At 51.4% G+C, this 16,925-nt stretch overlaps 1 protein-coding gene across 3 annotated transcripts; it reads left to right on the forward strand.

Annotated features, from left to right (window-relative positions):
• The first annotated feature begins 987 nt into the window (after positions 1-987).
• bdnf (brain derived neurotrophic factor) lies at positions 988-16,095 on the forward strand. 3 transcript variants are annotated; one of them, XM_033038636.1, is made up of 2 exons: positions 988-1,274; positions 14,426-16,095. In XM_033038636.1, exon 2 carries the CDS (start codon positions 14,447-14,449, stop codon positions 15,179-15,181), a length of 735 nt encoding a protein of 244 aa, XP_032894527.1. In that variant the 5' UTR covers positions 988-1,274; positions 14,426-14,446; the 3' UTR covers positions 15,182-16,095. The 3 variants fall into 3 exon arrangements, with proteins under 3 accessions (XP_032894527.1, XP_032894526.1, XP_032894528.1); XM_033038635.1 differs by lacking the exon at positions 988-1,274 and adding an exon at positions 2,586-2,842; XM_033038637.1 differs by lacking the exon at positions 988-1,274 and adding an exon at positions 8,665-8,806.
• Positions 16,096-16,925: the final 830 nt, after the last annotated feature.

The raw sequence follows: 16,925 nt of genomic DNA on the forward strand, positions 1-16,925 counted from the left end.
CTAGCAGCTTAGTACATACACACACCATAGAAACATAGAAAATAGGTGCAGGAGGAGGCCATTCGGCCCTTCGAGCCAGCACCGCCATTCATTGTGATCATGGCTGATCATCCACAATCAATAACCCGTGCCTGCCTTCTCCCCAGATCCCTTGACTCCACTAGCCCCTCGAGCTCTATCTAACTCTCTCTTAAATCCATCCAGTATATTGGCCTCCACTGCCCTCTGTGGCAGAGAATTCCAGAAATTCACCACCCTTTGTATGAAAAGGGTACCCTTCAGATTCCTATTAAATCTTTCCCCCTTCACCTTAAACCCGTATCCTCTGGTCCTCTGGACAAGAGATCTACCCGATCTATTCCTCTCGTGGTCTGATACAGAGAATGCGATTGAGCGGGGCATGAGAAGGATGGTGGAATCAAGGAACTGCAGGTGCTGGTTTACAAAACAAGGCACAAAGTGCTGGAGTAACTCAGCGGGTCAGGCAGCATCTGTGGAGAACATGGATAGGTGACGTTTCGGGTTGTGACGCTGGAACCGAATGTTTATTTGCCAGCTAATTAATTTAACATTATTCGTCAGACAATGATGAATCGTGAACCAGCAAAGTGATATCATTAAGTGGTGTTAAAATATGTCCAGACCTCAGTGAGGGTTTTACGTGGGAGTCGTAATTATTACTTTGCGAAAGTGTTAATTGGCGATGAGGTTTCCACACCAGATTGGGGCGCAGGTTCGGAGCGTTTGAAACATCAATTGTCAAGAAAATAAATAAATAAATAGACGACTAAATATCCCCGCCGGGTGATCATGTGGGCTCGCGTCGAAGTTATTCAATATTTGGTGGGGGGTTTTTTTGGGAAAAAAAACAAGAATCACGTGAGAACTGTAACGGTCGCGTCACGGACTGTGTTTAACATATTGAGGGGATTTCCTCCCTCGCTTGAAGTGTAGGCGGTGGGAGAGAGGAGAGAGGAGAGAGGAGAGAGGAGTGAGGAGTGTGTGGGTGTGGAGGCGCCTCGCTCGCCCACAATGTACAACCCGTGCACACACACGGAGCGACGGCGCGCCCGGAATATCAAATGCAACTTGTGTCTATTGAGTATGGTATTACTCCACGTCCATCCAGCATGCAGTTTCCGCTATCAATAATTTACCGTCAACAGGAGGGGGTGGGTGAAGGCAAGTTGTCTCGGATCAAAGAAACCGAAGAGACGCGAAGAATTTGCAAATGAACGTGTGTTGATGCGATTTCACACCGCGACTCTGCAAAGGTGGGTCCACCTTTAGACCACTTACTTACTCCTCTTGTGTGTGTCCTGCTACAGTGTTTTTATTATTGGTGTGAAGATGCAGCGAGATCCGGGCGAATGTAGTTCACGGGGTTACTTTGTGAAATGGCGACTTGCCATTTAATCGCCGGCCTTCATTAATAAGCCATGCGGTTATTAAGATGATTGAATTCTAAATAGGACAACTATTGTATCCGATGTAGTTCAAGTGCGTTTAGTCTAAAGGCAACCCAAGGGACAGGGGAGCATTTAAACGCTGTTGATCTCGGAGACCTTTTTCGCAATTGGACTGACTCAAACTAGTCTGAAGAAGTTATTCTTGGGGGCGAAGATGATTTGAATCCACAGACACACTTCTTAGAAGCTTAGTTTAAGAAAGAACTTGCAGATGCTGGAAAAAAATCGAAGGTAGACAAAAATATGCTGGAGGAACTCAGCGGGTGAGGGGGCGTCTATGGAGAGAAGGAATAGGTGACATTTCGGGTCGAGACCCTTCTTCAGACTGATGTGGGGGTGGGGGAGGGGTGGGAACCCGCCCGGGAACCCGCCCCTCCCCCATCCCCACATCAGTCTGAAGAAGGGTCTCGACGTCAGTCTATCTCCCCCCCCCCCAACTCCACATCAGTCTGAAGAAGGGTCTCGACCCGAAACGTCACCTATTTCCTTCACTCCATAGATGCTGCCTCACCCGCTGAGTTACTCCAGCTTTTAGATTGATTTAAAACCGCCAGTTGTTGTATATCGGCCAATTCTCCCCCCCCCCCCCCTCCCCCTCCCCACCCTCCCCCCTCTCCCCCCGTCTGCCTTTGTGGTGTGTGCGTGTCCTCTCAATGAATTGGAATTGGAACTACAGCAAGCTGTGTGTGTGTGTGTGTGTGTGTGTGTGTGTGTGAGTGTGTGTGTGTGAGTGTGTGTGTGTGAGTGTGTGTGTGTGAGAGTGTGAATGTGTATGTGTGTGTGTGTGTGTGTGTGTGTGTGTGTGTGTGTGTGTGTGAGTGTGAGTGTGAGTGTGAGTGTGAGTGTGAGTGTGAGTGTGAGTGTGAGTGTGAGTGTGAGTGTGTGTGAGTGTGTGTGGCGATATGAAGGAGTGCTCTGTGTCCAATGGCCAGTGTGTATTGCCTGCAGGATGACACTCGCCAGGTGAATCTCGCGGCGCATTAACTCTTGAGATCTCATCAAGATTTTATAGGAAACCCGATGTGCGGCCGCGCCAGGATCGCTGAGTGAGTGAGTGAGTGAGTGAGTGAGTGGGGAATGAGCGGGGAGTGAGTGGGGAGTGGGGAGTGGGGAGTGAGCGGGGAGTGGGGAGTGAGCGGGGAGTGGGGAGTGGGGAGTGGAGCGAGCCGTACAAAGCTCCCTCTCTCTGAACAAACGCGCTACTGCTCCTTCCACCAAGATGTGAAGCGAAGCGCGGTCGGGTTGATCTGGGACCTGCAGCGTTTAGCGGGTCCACGCTCACACACTGCTGGCTGGGGATGTACTGAAGCAAGGGGGGAGATCAGGCGTCAGTCAGGCGGGTGCTTCGTGTCCACTGGCGACTCTACGTGAAGGTCAGTAGTAATTGTTGAGTGTTCCCTCATCTTGCGCTTGTTCCCACGTTACCGAGTGACCGACTGCTTCCAGACTGACGCTGCGGGTCGGACTGTCGGCGCGGCGGGAGCTATGGTCAAAGTGCAACTTATGAACCTTGTTAGTGATCGCCTCGCTCCCCCATCCCCGGACTAACGCTCCCCCATCCCCGGACTAACGCTCCAAACATCCCCGCACTCCCGCCTAGTTTCCAGCCAAGTTGCCGTGAGTTTGTGGCGGGGAATCAGACGGGACTGGGTGTCCCAGTGGAGTCTAGTTTGGTCCCAGTTTGCACGGGATCTTTCCCAAAGAGTGGGTATCGTAGCCAACTCGTTACAACGACAACACGCCGTGTGTGTGTGTGTGTGTGTGTGTGTGTGTGTGTGTGTGTGTGTGTGTGTGTGTGTGTGTGTGTGTGTGTGTGTGTGTGTGTGTGTGTGTGTGTGTGTGTGTGTGCACATACGTGTGTGTGAGTGTGTGTGTGTGTGTGTGTGTGTGTGTGAGTGTGAGTGTGAGTGTGAGTGTGAGTGTGAGTGTGTGGGTGTGGGTGTGGGTGTGTGTGTGTGTGCGTGAGAGAGTGTGTGTGTGTGAGTGAGTGTGTGTGTGTGTGTGTGTGTGTGTGTGTGTGTGTGTGTGTGTGAGTGTGTGTGTGAGTGAGTGTGCACATGTGTGTGTGTGTGTGAGTGAGTGTGCACATGTGTGTGTGTGTGTGTGAGTGTGTTTGTGCGTGTGTGTGTATGTGTGTGTGTGAGTGTGAGTGTGCACATGCGTGTATGTGTATGTGTGCGAGTGTGTTTGTGCGTGTGTGTGTGTGTGTGAGTGTGCACATACGTGTGTGTGTGTGTGTGTGTGAGTGTGTGTTTGGGCGTGTGAGTGTGTGTGTGTATGTGAGTGTGTGTGAGTGTGTATGAGTGAGTGTGAGTGTGTGTGTGTGTGTGTGTGTGTGTGTGTGTGTGTGTGTGTGAGTGAGTGAGTGAGTGAGTGAGTGTGTGTGTGTGTGTGTGTGTGTGTGAGTGAGTGAGTGAGTGAGTGAGTGTGTGTGTGTGCGCGCGTGTGAATAAATACATGGTCACACTCATTCACGTTTAGTTCCCTGATGTATGAAGAATGCCAGATATCTGTGGCCCAGCGACCTCCTGCAGAGCGAGCAGACGCAAGCGCGATCAACACTGCCCCCGTGTGGGCGTCGACAGCTCTGCCCGGGGCAAGGGGCAGGGTCGGTCATTATGTGTACAGTGCAGAAACAACGGGATGCTGGTTTACACCGAAGATAGACACAAAATGCTGGAGTAACTAAGCGGGACAGGCAGGCAGCATCTCTGGAGAGAAGGAATGGGTCGAGACCCTTCTTCAGACTGAGAGCCATGGCAAAGGGACCCGAAACGTCACCCATTCCTTCTCTCCAGAGACGCTGCCTGCCTGTCCCGCTGAGTTACTCCAGCATTTTGTGTTTGTCAAGATTGGTTAGTTACCGACCGACCCCCGGCGCTTGGGCGTGACGACTCCACATACGGGGAGACAACTTGGAAGTGTAGAAAGGAACTCTGTGTGTGCGAGTTTACAACGAAGACACAAAATGCTCAACCTTCTGTAACTTCGAGTACTTGAAAACGCACACCTCCAGATTCAGGGACAGTTTCTTCCCGGCTGTTATCAGGCAACTGAACCGTCCTCCCACAACCAGAGAGCGGTGCTGAACTACCGTCTACCCTCGGACTATCTTTGATCGGACATTTTTGATCGGACATTGTTGGCTTTACTTTGCATTGTTCCCTCATCATGTATCGATAACACTGTAAATGGATCGATTGTAATCACGTATTGTCTTCCCTCATTCCCTCCCTCTCTCCGACACCCCCCCCCCCCCCCACATACCCCCCACCCTAGTCATCTTGCAAATTTCACCCTTCGTTCTCACCTCGCCCCCTGCCCACAATGGAGCGTTGTTGGCTCCACCTTTCCCGAGTCGTCGATGCAGAGTCTGCTTGGTTTTGTGGCTCCCCGGACCTCGAGTTTCCCCCTGCCCTGACCCTCAGACTGATGAAGGTCTCCACCCGAAACGTCACCTATTCCTTCTCTCCAGAAAACTTGGAAGTACAAAAACCAAAACTCAAATGCGTGTTGCAGGAAAGAACTGCAGGTGCTGGATTACACCGACATGCTGGAGTAACTCCGCGAGTCAGGCAGCATGTCTGGAGAAAAGGCATAGGTGACATGTCGGGTCGAGACCCTTCTTGGGACTGAGAGTCAGGGGAGAGGGAAACTAGAGGTATGAAAAGCTGCGGAACAAATCAGAGCCGGCGCCGATGGGCGAGGAGAGGTAGAGTCCACAATGCTCCATTGTTGGCTTTGGGAGAGGTGATAACGAAGGATGCGAACAGTGGAACTAGCAGGATGACTAGTAGGGTGGGGGAGGAACGGAGCGAAAAGGGAATGTCAGGGTTACTTGAAATTGGAGAATTCAACATTCACACTGTTAACACTCGAATGTATTGGTAGTGGGTCTGTACCCTGTGAAACGCCGAAGCCCTGCATTAAAGGATTTAAGGCAATTGCAACACAACCTGCTGCAAATGGGAGAGGCGGAGAGACAAAGGAAATATGCAGGAAGCAACTGGCGAAGCTGATTTGAACCGACAGAAACAAAACGCTGAAGGAGCTGGAGTCTGAAGAAGGGTCCACGCCCGAAACGTCACCTATCCATGTTCTCCAGAGATGCTGCCTGACCCGCTGAGTTACTCCAGCACTGTGTGAAACGTCACCTATCCATGTTCTCCACAGATGCTGCCTGACCCGCTGAGTTACTCCAGCACTCTGTGAAACGTCACCTATCCATGTTCTCCACAGATGCTGCCTGACCCGCTGGAAGCTCCGGGCGGCAGGTTTACTTTGGGGGGGGGGGGGGGGGGCACGACAACTTTTGTGTCGCCTTTTGTTAGGTAAAGATTCACGGAGGGTAGATGGACACAAAACGCTGGAGTAATTCAGCGGGTGAGGCATCTCTGGAGAGAAGGAATATGTGGCGTTTCAGGTCGAGACCCTTCTTCAGGTTAAGACAAGTTGCAGCGCAGCAGAGCAACGAGTGGAGCCGCCACCTTACTGCGCCAGAGTCCCGGGTTCAATCCTGACCTCGGGTGCTGTCTGTGTGGAGCTTACACGTTCTCCCTGTGACAGCGTGGGTTTCCTCCGGTTTACCCCCCACAAGCCAAAGACGGGCGGGTTTGTAGGTCAATTGGCCCTCTGTAAACATACCCCCTCCCCTAGTGTGTGCGGGGAGTGGATGAGAAAGTGGGATTGATGGCCGACATAGGCTCGGTGGGCCGAATGGCCTGTTTTATGTCCGATTCTCTAAACTAATACTATTAACACTGGGGGCTGCGGTTGGCGTGTGAGGTCCATCCGCGCGTCAGTAGAGAGCCGAGAGAATAAGCTGTTGAAGGAAGGAGCGACTCAGACTGGTTTAAATTTAGAAGTCCCCGGCTACAATGACGCAAGTGCAGAATAAATAGATCCATCATCTGAGATGTAAATGTATTGGCGCTGGCTGCCCTGTGTCACCGCTCTGTGCAAATACAACGTGCCATTCATTCATTCATTCATTCATTCATTCATAAATCGATGCAGGAGACAGGCGGGCATCGTGGCCAGTGTCAGGGTCTCGTGGTCTTGTTCGCTCTTGACCCTTACACATGGTCAGTCTGAAGAAGGGTCTCGACCCATTCCTTCCCTCCAGAGATGCTGCCTGTCCCGCTGAGTTACTCCAGCTTCTTGCCTCTATCTTCGGTGTAAACCAGCATCTGCAGTTGCTTCCTGCACCTGTCCTAGGCGGACACGTGTTTGGATGGTCAATTCTGCTACTTAGGTGGGACGTCCATTGTCCGAAGGCGCCGCCGTTGAGACTGGGTGCGAGGCAGCCCGCGGGCGAGGGGGTGAAAGGGGCCGCGCCGTGAGCGGGGATTAGGGGGGGAGAGAGACTCATCTCATGAAGGAATCATCTCGCCCTTGTGCCGGTCACTGGGCGCTCTCGTCCCAACGCCCAACCCCAGCCTCCATCCACGTTGCTCCATTCATAAAATATCAACTCCTTGTCGGACATCGACCCAGGAACGCGGCGGGCAGGTGGGACCGAGTGGCGTCTTTAACGTTGTACACAAGAACAGAGAAAACACATATGGACAGGTGCATGAAGAAAGGTCGCGACCAGAAACATCACCTGTCCATGTTCTCCAGAGATGTTGCCTGACCCACGGAGTTGCGCCAACACTCTGTGAAACGTCACCTATCCATGTTCTCCACAGATGCTGCCTGACCCGCTGAGTTACTCCAGCACTCTGTGAAACGTCACCTATCCATGTTCTCCACAGTTGCTGCCTGACCCGCTGAGTTACTCCAGCACTCTGTGAAACGTCACCTATCCATGTTCTCCACAGATGCTGCCACGCCCGCTGAGTTACTCCGGCCCTACATGGACAGGGTTTGGGGGGGGGGTTATGGGCCAAACTAGCTGAAGTAGATGTTTGACATGTACTGCTCAACTCCATATACAAACTCGCGGAACAGGCGAGTAGGAGCAAGCGGGTCAACGTGGCATCGGGGCGCCTGGCCCAACGTTGGGGAAAGAAGGTCGCACTAATTATTACTAACCCGACTCATTAGTGCTAACTCTTGGTCTAACTCTTGAACCATGCATCCCCGATATCATATTGACATTAATGGAGGAACAATAGTGAATGAGGAACGAGGACTTTAGGAAGATGTGTTTTCAAGTACCATTGAGCCATGAATTGCTCCTGTCCAAATGTCTAAAAGACACTTAGACAGGTACAAGCACAGAAAATGTCTTGAAGGATATGGGCCAGGCGCGGGCAGGTGGGACTAGCGTGGATGGGCATGTTGGTCGGCATGGGCTAGATGGGCTGAAGGGCCTGTTTCCCTGCTGTGAGATCCCATGGTTCTAAAACTCAAAGGTAACCCCAAAGTTATCCAATCAGGTCTCGTTTCGTGAACTAACGAGAAGGTTCTAGAGATGCAGGTGATTTGGTGACACCTGGGCACAGGTGGGACAGGTGGCACAGGTGGGACACACGAAGCTGGAGTCACTCAGCGGGACAGGCAGCATCTCTGGAGAGAAGGAATGGGCGACGTTTCGGGTCGAGACCCTTCTTCAGACTGAGAGTGAGGGGAGAGGGAGACCAGAGATATAGAACAAATGAATGAAAGATAGGCGAGGAAATAACGGTGATGAAAAGAACGGGCCATTGCTAGCTGTGGGCGAGGTGAGAACGAGTTATAATGTATTCAAGAGGGAGTTAGGTTTAACTGTTAGGGCTGACGGAATCAAGGGATATGGGGAGAAAGCAGGAACGGGGTACTGATTGGGGATGATCAGCCACTCCTGCACCTGTTTTCTCTAAGGTACACAAAAATGCTGGAGAAACTCAGCGGGTGCAGCAGCATCTATGGAGCGAAGGAAATAGGCAACGTTTCGGGCCGAAACCCTTCCGGGTTTCTGCCCGAAACGTTGCCTATTTCCTTCAGGGTTTCGGCCCGAAACGTTGCCTATTTCCTTCGCTCCATAGATGCTGCTGCACCCGCTGAGTTTCTCCAGCATTTTTGACTACCTTCAATTTTCCAGCATCTGCAGTACCTTCTTGAACACCTATTTTCTCTCTATATCTGTGTGTTCCTACGAACAGCGCCGCTGTGAGGGCGTGGACTGGAGGCGTTCTCCTTGTCTCGATTGAAGGAGAGTTTCTTTAAAAGAGGGCGGGAGCAAGTCCTGTGAGTTGGAGCATTAGCGGCGGTGTCAGTCTCCAGCCGCCAGCAGAGTAGCGGTGGTGGCCGAGGGAGACACAAGGAACTTGCACACGCTGGCATCTTGCGTGGAACACAGAGTGCTGGAGTAACTCAGCGGGTCAGGCAGCAGCTGTGGAGAACATGGATAGGTGATGTTTCGGGTCGGGACCCTTCTTCAGACTGTACTTGGGTGGGGGTGGGGGGTATAAAGCTGGGAGAGAGGGGGTGGGGGGGGGGGGGGCATGACAAAGCCTGGCGAGTGATAGGTGGACACAGACGAGTGGAGGTTTGTTATGCGGTTGGGTGGACAAAAGCCACAGATTGGGAATTAGACAATAGATGTGAGATATGGAGAGAGAGGTGGTGTGGCGGTCGCGGGTGGAGAGGTGAGGGGGGAGAGGGGAGGGTGGAGAGGAGAGAGGGGAGAGGGGAGGGGGGAGAGGGGAGGGAGGGAGAGGGGAGGGGGGAGAGGGGAGAGGGATGGAGGGAGGGAGGGAGGGGGGGAGAGAGACGGGAACAAAGGAATGTTTCAGTCTTCCCCTGTTTTAGTGCCGGTGGAATGATAGGTCTCGGTAAACCGCTGCCGAAGCTGTGGCGAGATGCTGCCGGTGCCGGGGAAGTAGCACCTCTCCCGCTGGACCCCCGGGGTGTGGGTGGGGTGGGGGAGGGAGGGGGAGGGAGGGGGAGAGGGGGGGTTCAGACCCGCGCTGCTCCCTCACCCCCAGCTCCCGGGGCAACGTCGCGAAGCGACTGGCCGCGTTTCAAACTTCCTCGCAAACACCCCCTCACTCCCCGAGTGGAATGAACAGGATTTGATCCGATGCAGCCTACACGATTAGAAACACACAGCCAATAGACAATAGGTGCAGGAGTAGGCCATTCGGCCCATCGAGCCAACACCACCATTCAATGTGATCATGGCTGATCATCCCCAATCAGTACCCCGTTCCTGCCTTCTCCCCATATCGCCTGGATTCCGTTAGCCCCTTAGAGCTAAATCTGACTCTCTCTTGAATACATTTCAATACTAATTGGTGTTAAGGTTGCTGCTATACGTGCTCTGCTAAATGTGATAATACTCGCGGCAATACTGTACAAGCGGTGACAAGTGAAGCGGGAACGGTGCGGTGCTTTGTTTTAGTGCGTGGGATAAATGAAGTCATGCCCGTGGCTTTAATACACGGCGGCGTTTATATTGGCGGGGTTCACTCGGTAACAGATGCCCTTGATGCAATGAGACACGACGCTGTAAATCTCAATGTCCACTCCATTATTTATTCGCCCACATATTTTTCACCCACGAATATTTGCCCTGTGATACGATCGCATTTTTGTCTCGCCGGCAAATAGAATCCCCTCGACAGACACAGAGTGCTGGAGTAACTCAGCGGGTCAGGCAGCATCTGTGGAGAACATGGATAGGTGACGTTTCACAGAGTGCTGGAGTAACTCAGCGGGTCAGGCAGCATCTGTGGAGAACACGGATAGGTGACGTTTCACAGAGTGCTGGAGTAACTCAGCGGGTCAGGCCCTTGCTCCCCCCCCCCCCCCTCTCTCTCTCTCCATCCCTCCCCATTCCCCGTTCTCCGCCCAGTCTGACTGTCACTGACTACATTTCATCCGTTTGCTTGGTTGCCAATTCCTCTCAGCTAACAATGGTCTATTCTACATTTTCCTTGACCCCATCTCTTTTAATGTCTCGTTTTCACACCCCACCCTTCCTTATTTCTGTATCTCCCCTCTCCCCTGATTCTCTGTCTGAAGAAGGGTCTCGACCCGCAACGTCACCCATTCCCTCTCACCAGCGATGCCGCCGGTCCCACTGAGTTACTCCAGCATTTTGACCCTATTTTCAGTATAAACCAGCATCTGCAGTTTCTTCCTACACAATAGAATCCCCTTGGCACGGACTTAGAATTCCCGTAGAATCCCCCTAGCGGGTGGGTCGAAGGGCCTGTTTCCGTGCTATCTCTAAACTACATTAAACTCGGCCGCGAAGGGTCGGTCACAAAACTGTCCACGTTTAAATGTATTAAAATTCTTCGAATGTACCTGATCACTGGTGGTCAGCATCGTAGCGCTGGGCTTGTAGATGCGGGAAGGAGTCACGTCTATATTCTATAATCAACCTTCAGTGAACTAGTCCTTGCCCTTGGCCCCTGTGTTGTCACTAGTTATTGTCGTAGCGGTAGAGTTGCTGCCTCACTGCGCCAGAGACCCGGGTTCGATCCTGACCTCGGGTGCTGTCCGTGTGGAGTTTGCACGTTTCCCCCGTGACCTGCGTGGGTTTCCTCCGGGTGCTCCGGTTTCCGGCCACACTCCCAAGGGCCCACCGGTTTGTAGGTTGGAGACACCAAAAACTGCAGATGCTGGTTTACAGAAAAAGACACGAAGTGCCGGATTAACTCAGGGAGTCAGGCAGCGTCTCTGGAGAACATGGACTGACTCCGAAGAAGGGTCCCGATCCGAAGCATTGCCTATCCATGTTCTCCAGAGATGCTGCATGACCCGCTGAGTTACTCCAGCACTCTGTGTCGTGTGTCGGTTGTAGGTTCATTTTCACACAGAGAGTGGTGAGTCTGTGGAATTCTCTGCCACAGAAGGTAGTTGAGGCCAGTTCATTGGCTATATTTAAGAGGGAGTTAGATGTGTCCCTTGTGACTAAAGGGATCAGGGGGTATGGAGAGAAGGCAGGTACAGGATACTGAGTTGGATGATCAGCCATGATCATATTGAATGGCGGTGCATGCTCGAAGGGCCGAATGGCCTACTCCTGCACCCATTGTCTATGTTTCTATGTTTCTAATTGAGCTCTGTAAATAGCCCCTCGTGTGTAAATAGTGATGTGAAAGTGGGAAAAGCTAGAACTAGTGTGAACAGATGATCAGTGATCGGCGTGGACTCGGTGGGCCGAAGGGCCCGTTTCCATGTTGTGTCTCACTCTAAACTACACTAAACCCGTAGTACCCACAAGACTAATATACTCGATGCTGCCTCGCCTCGTCATCCAGCCGCTCTCTCCACCTTCCCAAACACAAGCTTCATTTACACATGTCGATACCTACCGGGATCACATTGCCTCCGGAAGTTTATTGAAATTCCCATAACGGCACCGATCCCGACCTATCCGGGATCCAGCAGCATTTCCTACACTCATTCAGCGTGTAGGATAGTGTTAGCGTGCGGGGATCGCTGGTCGGCATGGACTCGGTGGGCCGAAGGGCCTGTTTCCGCGCTGTATCGATAATCTAAGCTAAAAGCGTTTGGCCTTCTGAGTATTCACGTGGATCTCAGGCCGTTAGGTTCCCAGTGGAGAAATAATACCACATAATGTGGCTACTCGCAGCGAGAACGAGTGTAGTTTTTCTGGGCGTGTTTTATGTCGTGAAGCTGCCAGTATTATCTATGGCACGCTCAGTAAAATTATTAATATGGAATTCTGGACAGGAACAGGTCTGAAGAAGGGTCTCGACCCGCAACGTCGCCCATTCCTTCTCTCCGGAGATGCTGCCTGACAGCATTTTGTGTCTACCTTCGATTTAATCCAGCATCTGCAGTTCCTTCTTGCACAGGAACAGGCCCTTCGGCCCTCGTTGCCCGTGCTAAACATGATGCCAGGTTAAACTAATCTCCTCTGTCTGCACATAATCCCAATCCCCCCATTCCATGCATGTCCATGCGTCTTTCTAGAGGTCTTTCAAACGCCTCCACCGCCACCCTCTGTGTAAAAACAAACTTGCCCCCAGACGTCTCCTCTCAACGTTGCCCACCTCGCCTTAAAGCCAAGACCTGGAATATTTCATATTCCCACCTTGGGACGTAGGTTCCTGTTTACAAAAAGAAAAATAATAATCCTGTTTTTTCATGACTGTTGCATTTGTCGTGGTCTGTGTTTCAAATTAGTTTTTCTGCCTAGTCTCAAATACAAGTTCCGTTGATGCTGAAGTTACTTCAGTACAAATACGTTAGGATTTTACTGTAAATGTTGCATTTCCGGAATCTGTGTTCAGTTGGAGGGTTTTTTTTCTTTGTAAAAGTTTGTGAAGAGTCTGGTTGAATGTTTGATTCGACCTTAAATATTCTATTCGGCAGACTAGTGTAGGCGGGGCATCTTGGGCGGCACGGGGAAGTTGGGCCGAATGGCCTGTTTCCGCGATGTGTGAATTACATAATTCGGTCAGTTGGAAAAGCGGAAATAGCCGGAAATTCAGCAACTTTCAAGGTGTATAGTAGGTGGTCCATGTACCCCCCCCCCCTCCCCCCACTTCGTGTTCCCAATGGTCTACATGTGGCTTTTCAAAGTGTGGCAAGTTTTCAATGTGCATTAAACTTTCAAGTGTGTGGAAACTTTCCAACTTGTGTGGAAACCTTTCGACATTACCGGTGTTCGGAGATCCCGTGCTCTGTGTTCAGACGCGAACATGTTGATATTGGCGATTGATCCTTATCGATGGTGCTAAGAGAGTCATACGTATGAACAAAAAGAAAACAATCGGGCGTTACTTTGTTGAATTCAGTGCCGTTAATTGAAACAGCGCCAGATGTTACCGACACTGGCATTAATGGCCACATGTATTACTTGGTATTAAAATATCTTGGCGCCCTATGTGTGGTCCATACATTAAATATAAAGGAGATGAGGGGGGGGGGGGGGGCAAGATTGGAGATGACAAAGACTAGAGGGCACAGCTTTAAGGTGAGAGGGGCAACGTTTAAAGGAGAAGATGTTTTACACAGGTGGGTGACTGGAACTCGCTGCCAGGGGTGGTGGTGGAGGCAGATACCATAGTGGTGTTTAAGAGGCTTTTGGATCGGCACATGGATATGCAGGGGAATGGAGGGATATGGCTCACGTGCTGGCAGATAAGAGTTGGTCTTGGCATCATCATGTTCAGCACGGACATTGTGGGCCGAAGGGCCGCTCCCCGCGCTGTACTATGTTCGATTACCTTTACTATTTCTGGGACAAATGCCTTGGGGGAAATGTTAGTTCCTGCAGGAATATTAACTTGCAGCAGGGTGCCGCAGCTGCTTCACAGCGCCAGAGACCAGGGTTCGATCCTGACCACGAATGCTGTTTGTGTGTGGACTTTGTACGTTCCCCCTGTGACCGCGTGGGGTTTTCTCCGGGTGCTCCGGTTTCCTCCCACACCCCAAAGACGTGCGGGTGTGTAGGTTAATTGGCCCTCTGTAAATTGCCCCCCCCCCCCCCCCCCCCCCCCGGTGTGTAGGGAGTGGGTGATCAAATGGGACTACATAGAACTAACTAGGGTGACGCGTGGACTCGGTGAGTTCATTCCAGGATCGAACCCGGATCTCTGTCGCTGTGAGACAAGAACTCTAGCAGCTGCCCCCATTTGGGCATCTGGTGACCCGCCAATGTCGGCAGGGAGCAACCCAAAGATAGACACAAAATGCTGGAGTAACTCAGCGGGACAGGCAGCATCTCTGGAGTGGAGGAATGGGTGACGTTTTGGGTCGAGACCCTTCTTCAGACTGATCATCAATAGACAATAGACAATAGGTGCAGGAGTAGGCCATTCGGCCCTTCGAACCAGCACCGCCATTCGATGTGATCAATATTTTCCAACTTCTCAAAGACTGGATGGGGTGTGGGAGGAAACTGGAGCACCCGGAGAAAAACCCACGCGGTCCCAGGGGAAATAATAATGGCAACATAACGAGTTGTATTGTCAATAATACTAAGTTTGTTGTTGTATTTGCTGTTGCTGTAACGTGGTGTCCCTTTCTTCTTGTGTCGCCCACAGTCCCGCCGGGTGAAGGGAGTAATGGTCATCTTGGTCCTGGCTATGGTCATCTCATATTTCGGTTGTCCGCAAGCAGCCCCGATGAAAGAAGCCGGCGCCTCCTTCTACCCCGGGCGACCGGACGGGGCGAGAGACGGGATGGGACCGGCCCGCGGGCTGGGAGCGCTGGCCCAGACGGTGGAACATGTACTGGAGGAACTGCTGGAGGAGGTGGACGAGCCGGAGAGACCGGCGAGCGACAGCGACAGCGACGGCGGAGGCAACAAGGAAGTCGACCTGTACTCGTCGCGGGTGATGTTGAGCGGCCAAGTGCCTCTGGAGCCGCCCCTGCTCTTCCTGATGGAAGAGTACAGGAACTACTTGGAAGCGGCCAACATGTCGGCGCGGGTCCGGCGCCACTCCGACCCGGGGAGGAGAGGGGAGCTGAGTGTGTGTGACAGCATCAGTCAGTGGGTGACGGCCGACAAGAAGAAGACTGCCGTGGACATGTCTGGCCAGACGGTCAGCGTCTTGGAAAAAATCCTCGTCCAGAACGGCCAACTTAAGCAGTACTTTTACGAGACCAAATGTAACCCCAAGGGTTTCACCAACGAAGGCTGCAGAGGGATAGACAAGAAACATTGGAATTCGCAGTGTAGAACCAGCCAATCCTATGTGCGAGCTCTAACCATGGATAGTAGGAAGAAGATTGGGTGGAGGTTTATACGGATAGACACGTCGTGTGTATGTACGCTCACCTTTAAGAGGGGGAGATAATAAATTGGTGTATATAGATTTTATTGAGAAGTAATCTATTTGTATATATTACATACAGGGTAATTTATTCCGTCGAGATGATACACAATACTAATTTTATGGACTGCATGTGTAAATGAAGTTTATACCGTTAAAAAAAAAAGTGGTTGTACGGTCTATTTATTGAACATGTCCATGGCCCGAGGAAGTGTGTGTGTTGGGGGGCGGGGGGGGGGGGGGGGGGGGGGGGGGGAGAAAGGACCATTTCGCGCACAAACAAACAACCAACCAGCCTGTATTACATTCTTCAGAGTATCGTGGCTTGTTGCGTGACTTTTGCCAAGACTTGACCCGAAAGTTTTCAAGAATAATCGTAAATAATAAATGCATGCTGCTGAGATGGCCCGGTTCCAACATGTCCATTGGGGGGGTAAAAAAAAAAGCCCATGACACCATCCGTTTACATTCGCCAGTAAAGTGGTTATACTCCTTCTTAGTATTATCTTTGTTGATTGCTTTACCCGTGGCGTTGGAATAAAAAAAAAAAAAAAAAGTCAAGGTGCTGTCATCAATCCTCACTAGTCTTAATTTTATTCCCCTGGGATTTACATCGACAAACCAACTCGAGCTGTTCCCCACCTGTTGGCTGTTTGGCTGTAAAATAAAAAAAATCCCGTTGCTTTTACACGCAATGTGCAGGTAACATGCAGGTAACATGCAGGGGGGGGGGGGACGCTCACCCCGCACCCCCATTGCATGCAACTAAAACCCGCGAGGGGGGAAGGGGGAGGGGAGAGGGGAGAGGAGGGGAGAGAGGGGAGAAGGGAGGGGAGAGAAGGGAGAGGGAACAGTCATCTGGAGTTCACTAGCTGAATATGTTATACATATTGCCTCTATTGTGTAATGGTAATAAAGGTGTTGAAAATAAACACGAACCCTCCCTTGTGTTTGTTGTGTGTGTGTGTGTGTGGGGGGGGGGGGGGGGGGGGTCAGCGCGGAAACAGGCCCTTCGGCCCATCTTGCCCATGCCGAACAAGACGCACCATCTACACTCGTCCCACCAGCCTGCGTTTGGCCCATGTCATTAAGGTTTTAAAAACCTGCCGCTTGCTTTTGTTTAACGTAGACGGTCATAAGTGATAGGAGAAGAATGAGGCCATTCGGCCCATCAAGTCTACTCCGGCATTCGATCACGGCATGGCTGATCTATCTCTCCCCCCTAACCCCATTCTCCTGCCTTCTCCCCATATCCCCTGACACCCGCACTAATCAAGAATTTATCTATCTCTGCCTTAAATATCCCTGTAAACTTGTCCTATCCATGTACATCAAATGCATGGCCATGTATACAATATACATGTACACATTATATGCATATCATTATATTACAAGATAGATAAGACAGTTGGACAGGTACACGGATAGGCACGACAACTACCTGCCTCAACTACCTCCTCTAGCAGTTGGTTCCTTACACTGTGTGAATTAGTTGCCCCAAGGCTTCATATGAAATCACTCTCATCTTCAACCCATGTCCTCTGGTATTGCATTCCCCTACTCTGGCTAGTAGACTTTGTGCATTCACACTATCTCGTGCCCTCGTGGAGGGGACTGGAGGAGAGGGTAATTGGGAGAGACGGGCAAATGTCCTGGGCCATATTTGGGTCCAGCCCAGCTTTCACTCTGCAGTCAAACACAGATACTTTCACAAGTTCACACACTATAGTAGAATTAGGCCATTCGGCCCATCGAGTCTACTCCGTCA

This window comes from Amblyraja radiata, chromosome 20, assembly GCF_010909765.2.
Source record: "Amblyraja radiata isolate CabotCenter1 chromosome 20, sAmbRad1.1.pri, whole genome shotgun sequence".
NCBI classification, from domain to species: Eukaryota; Metazoa; Chordata; class Chondrichthyes; order Rajiformes; family Rajidae; genus Amblyraja; species Amblyraja radiata.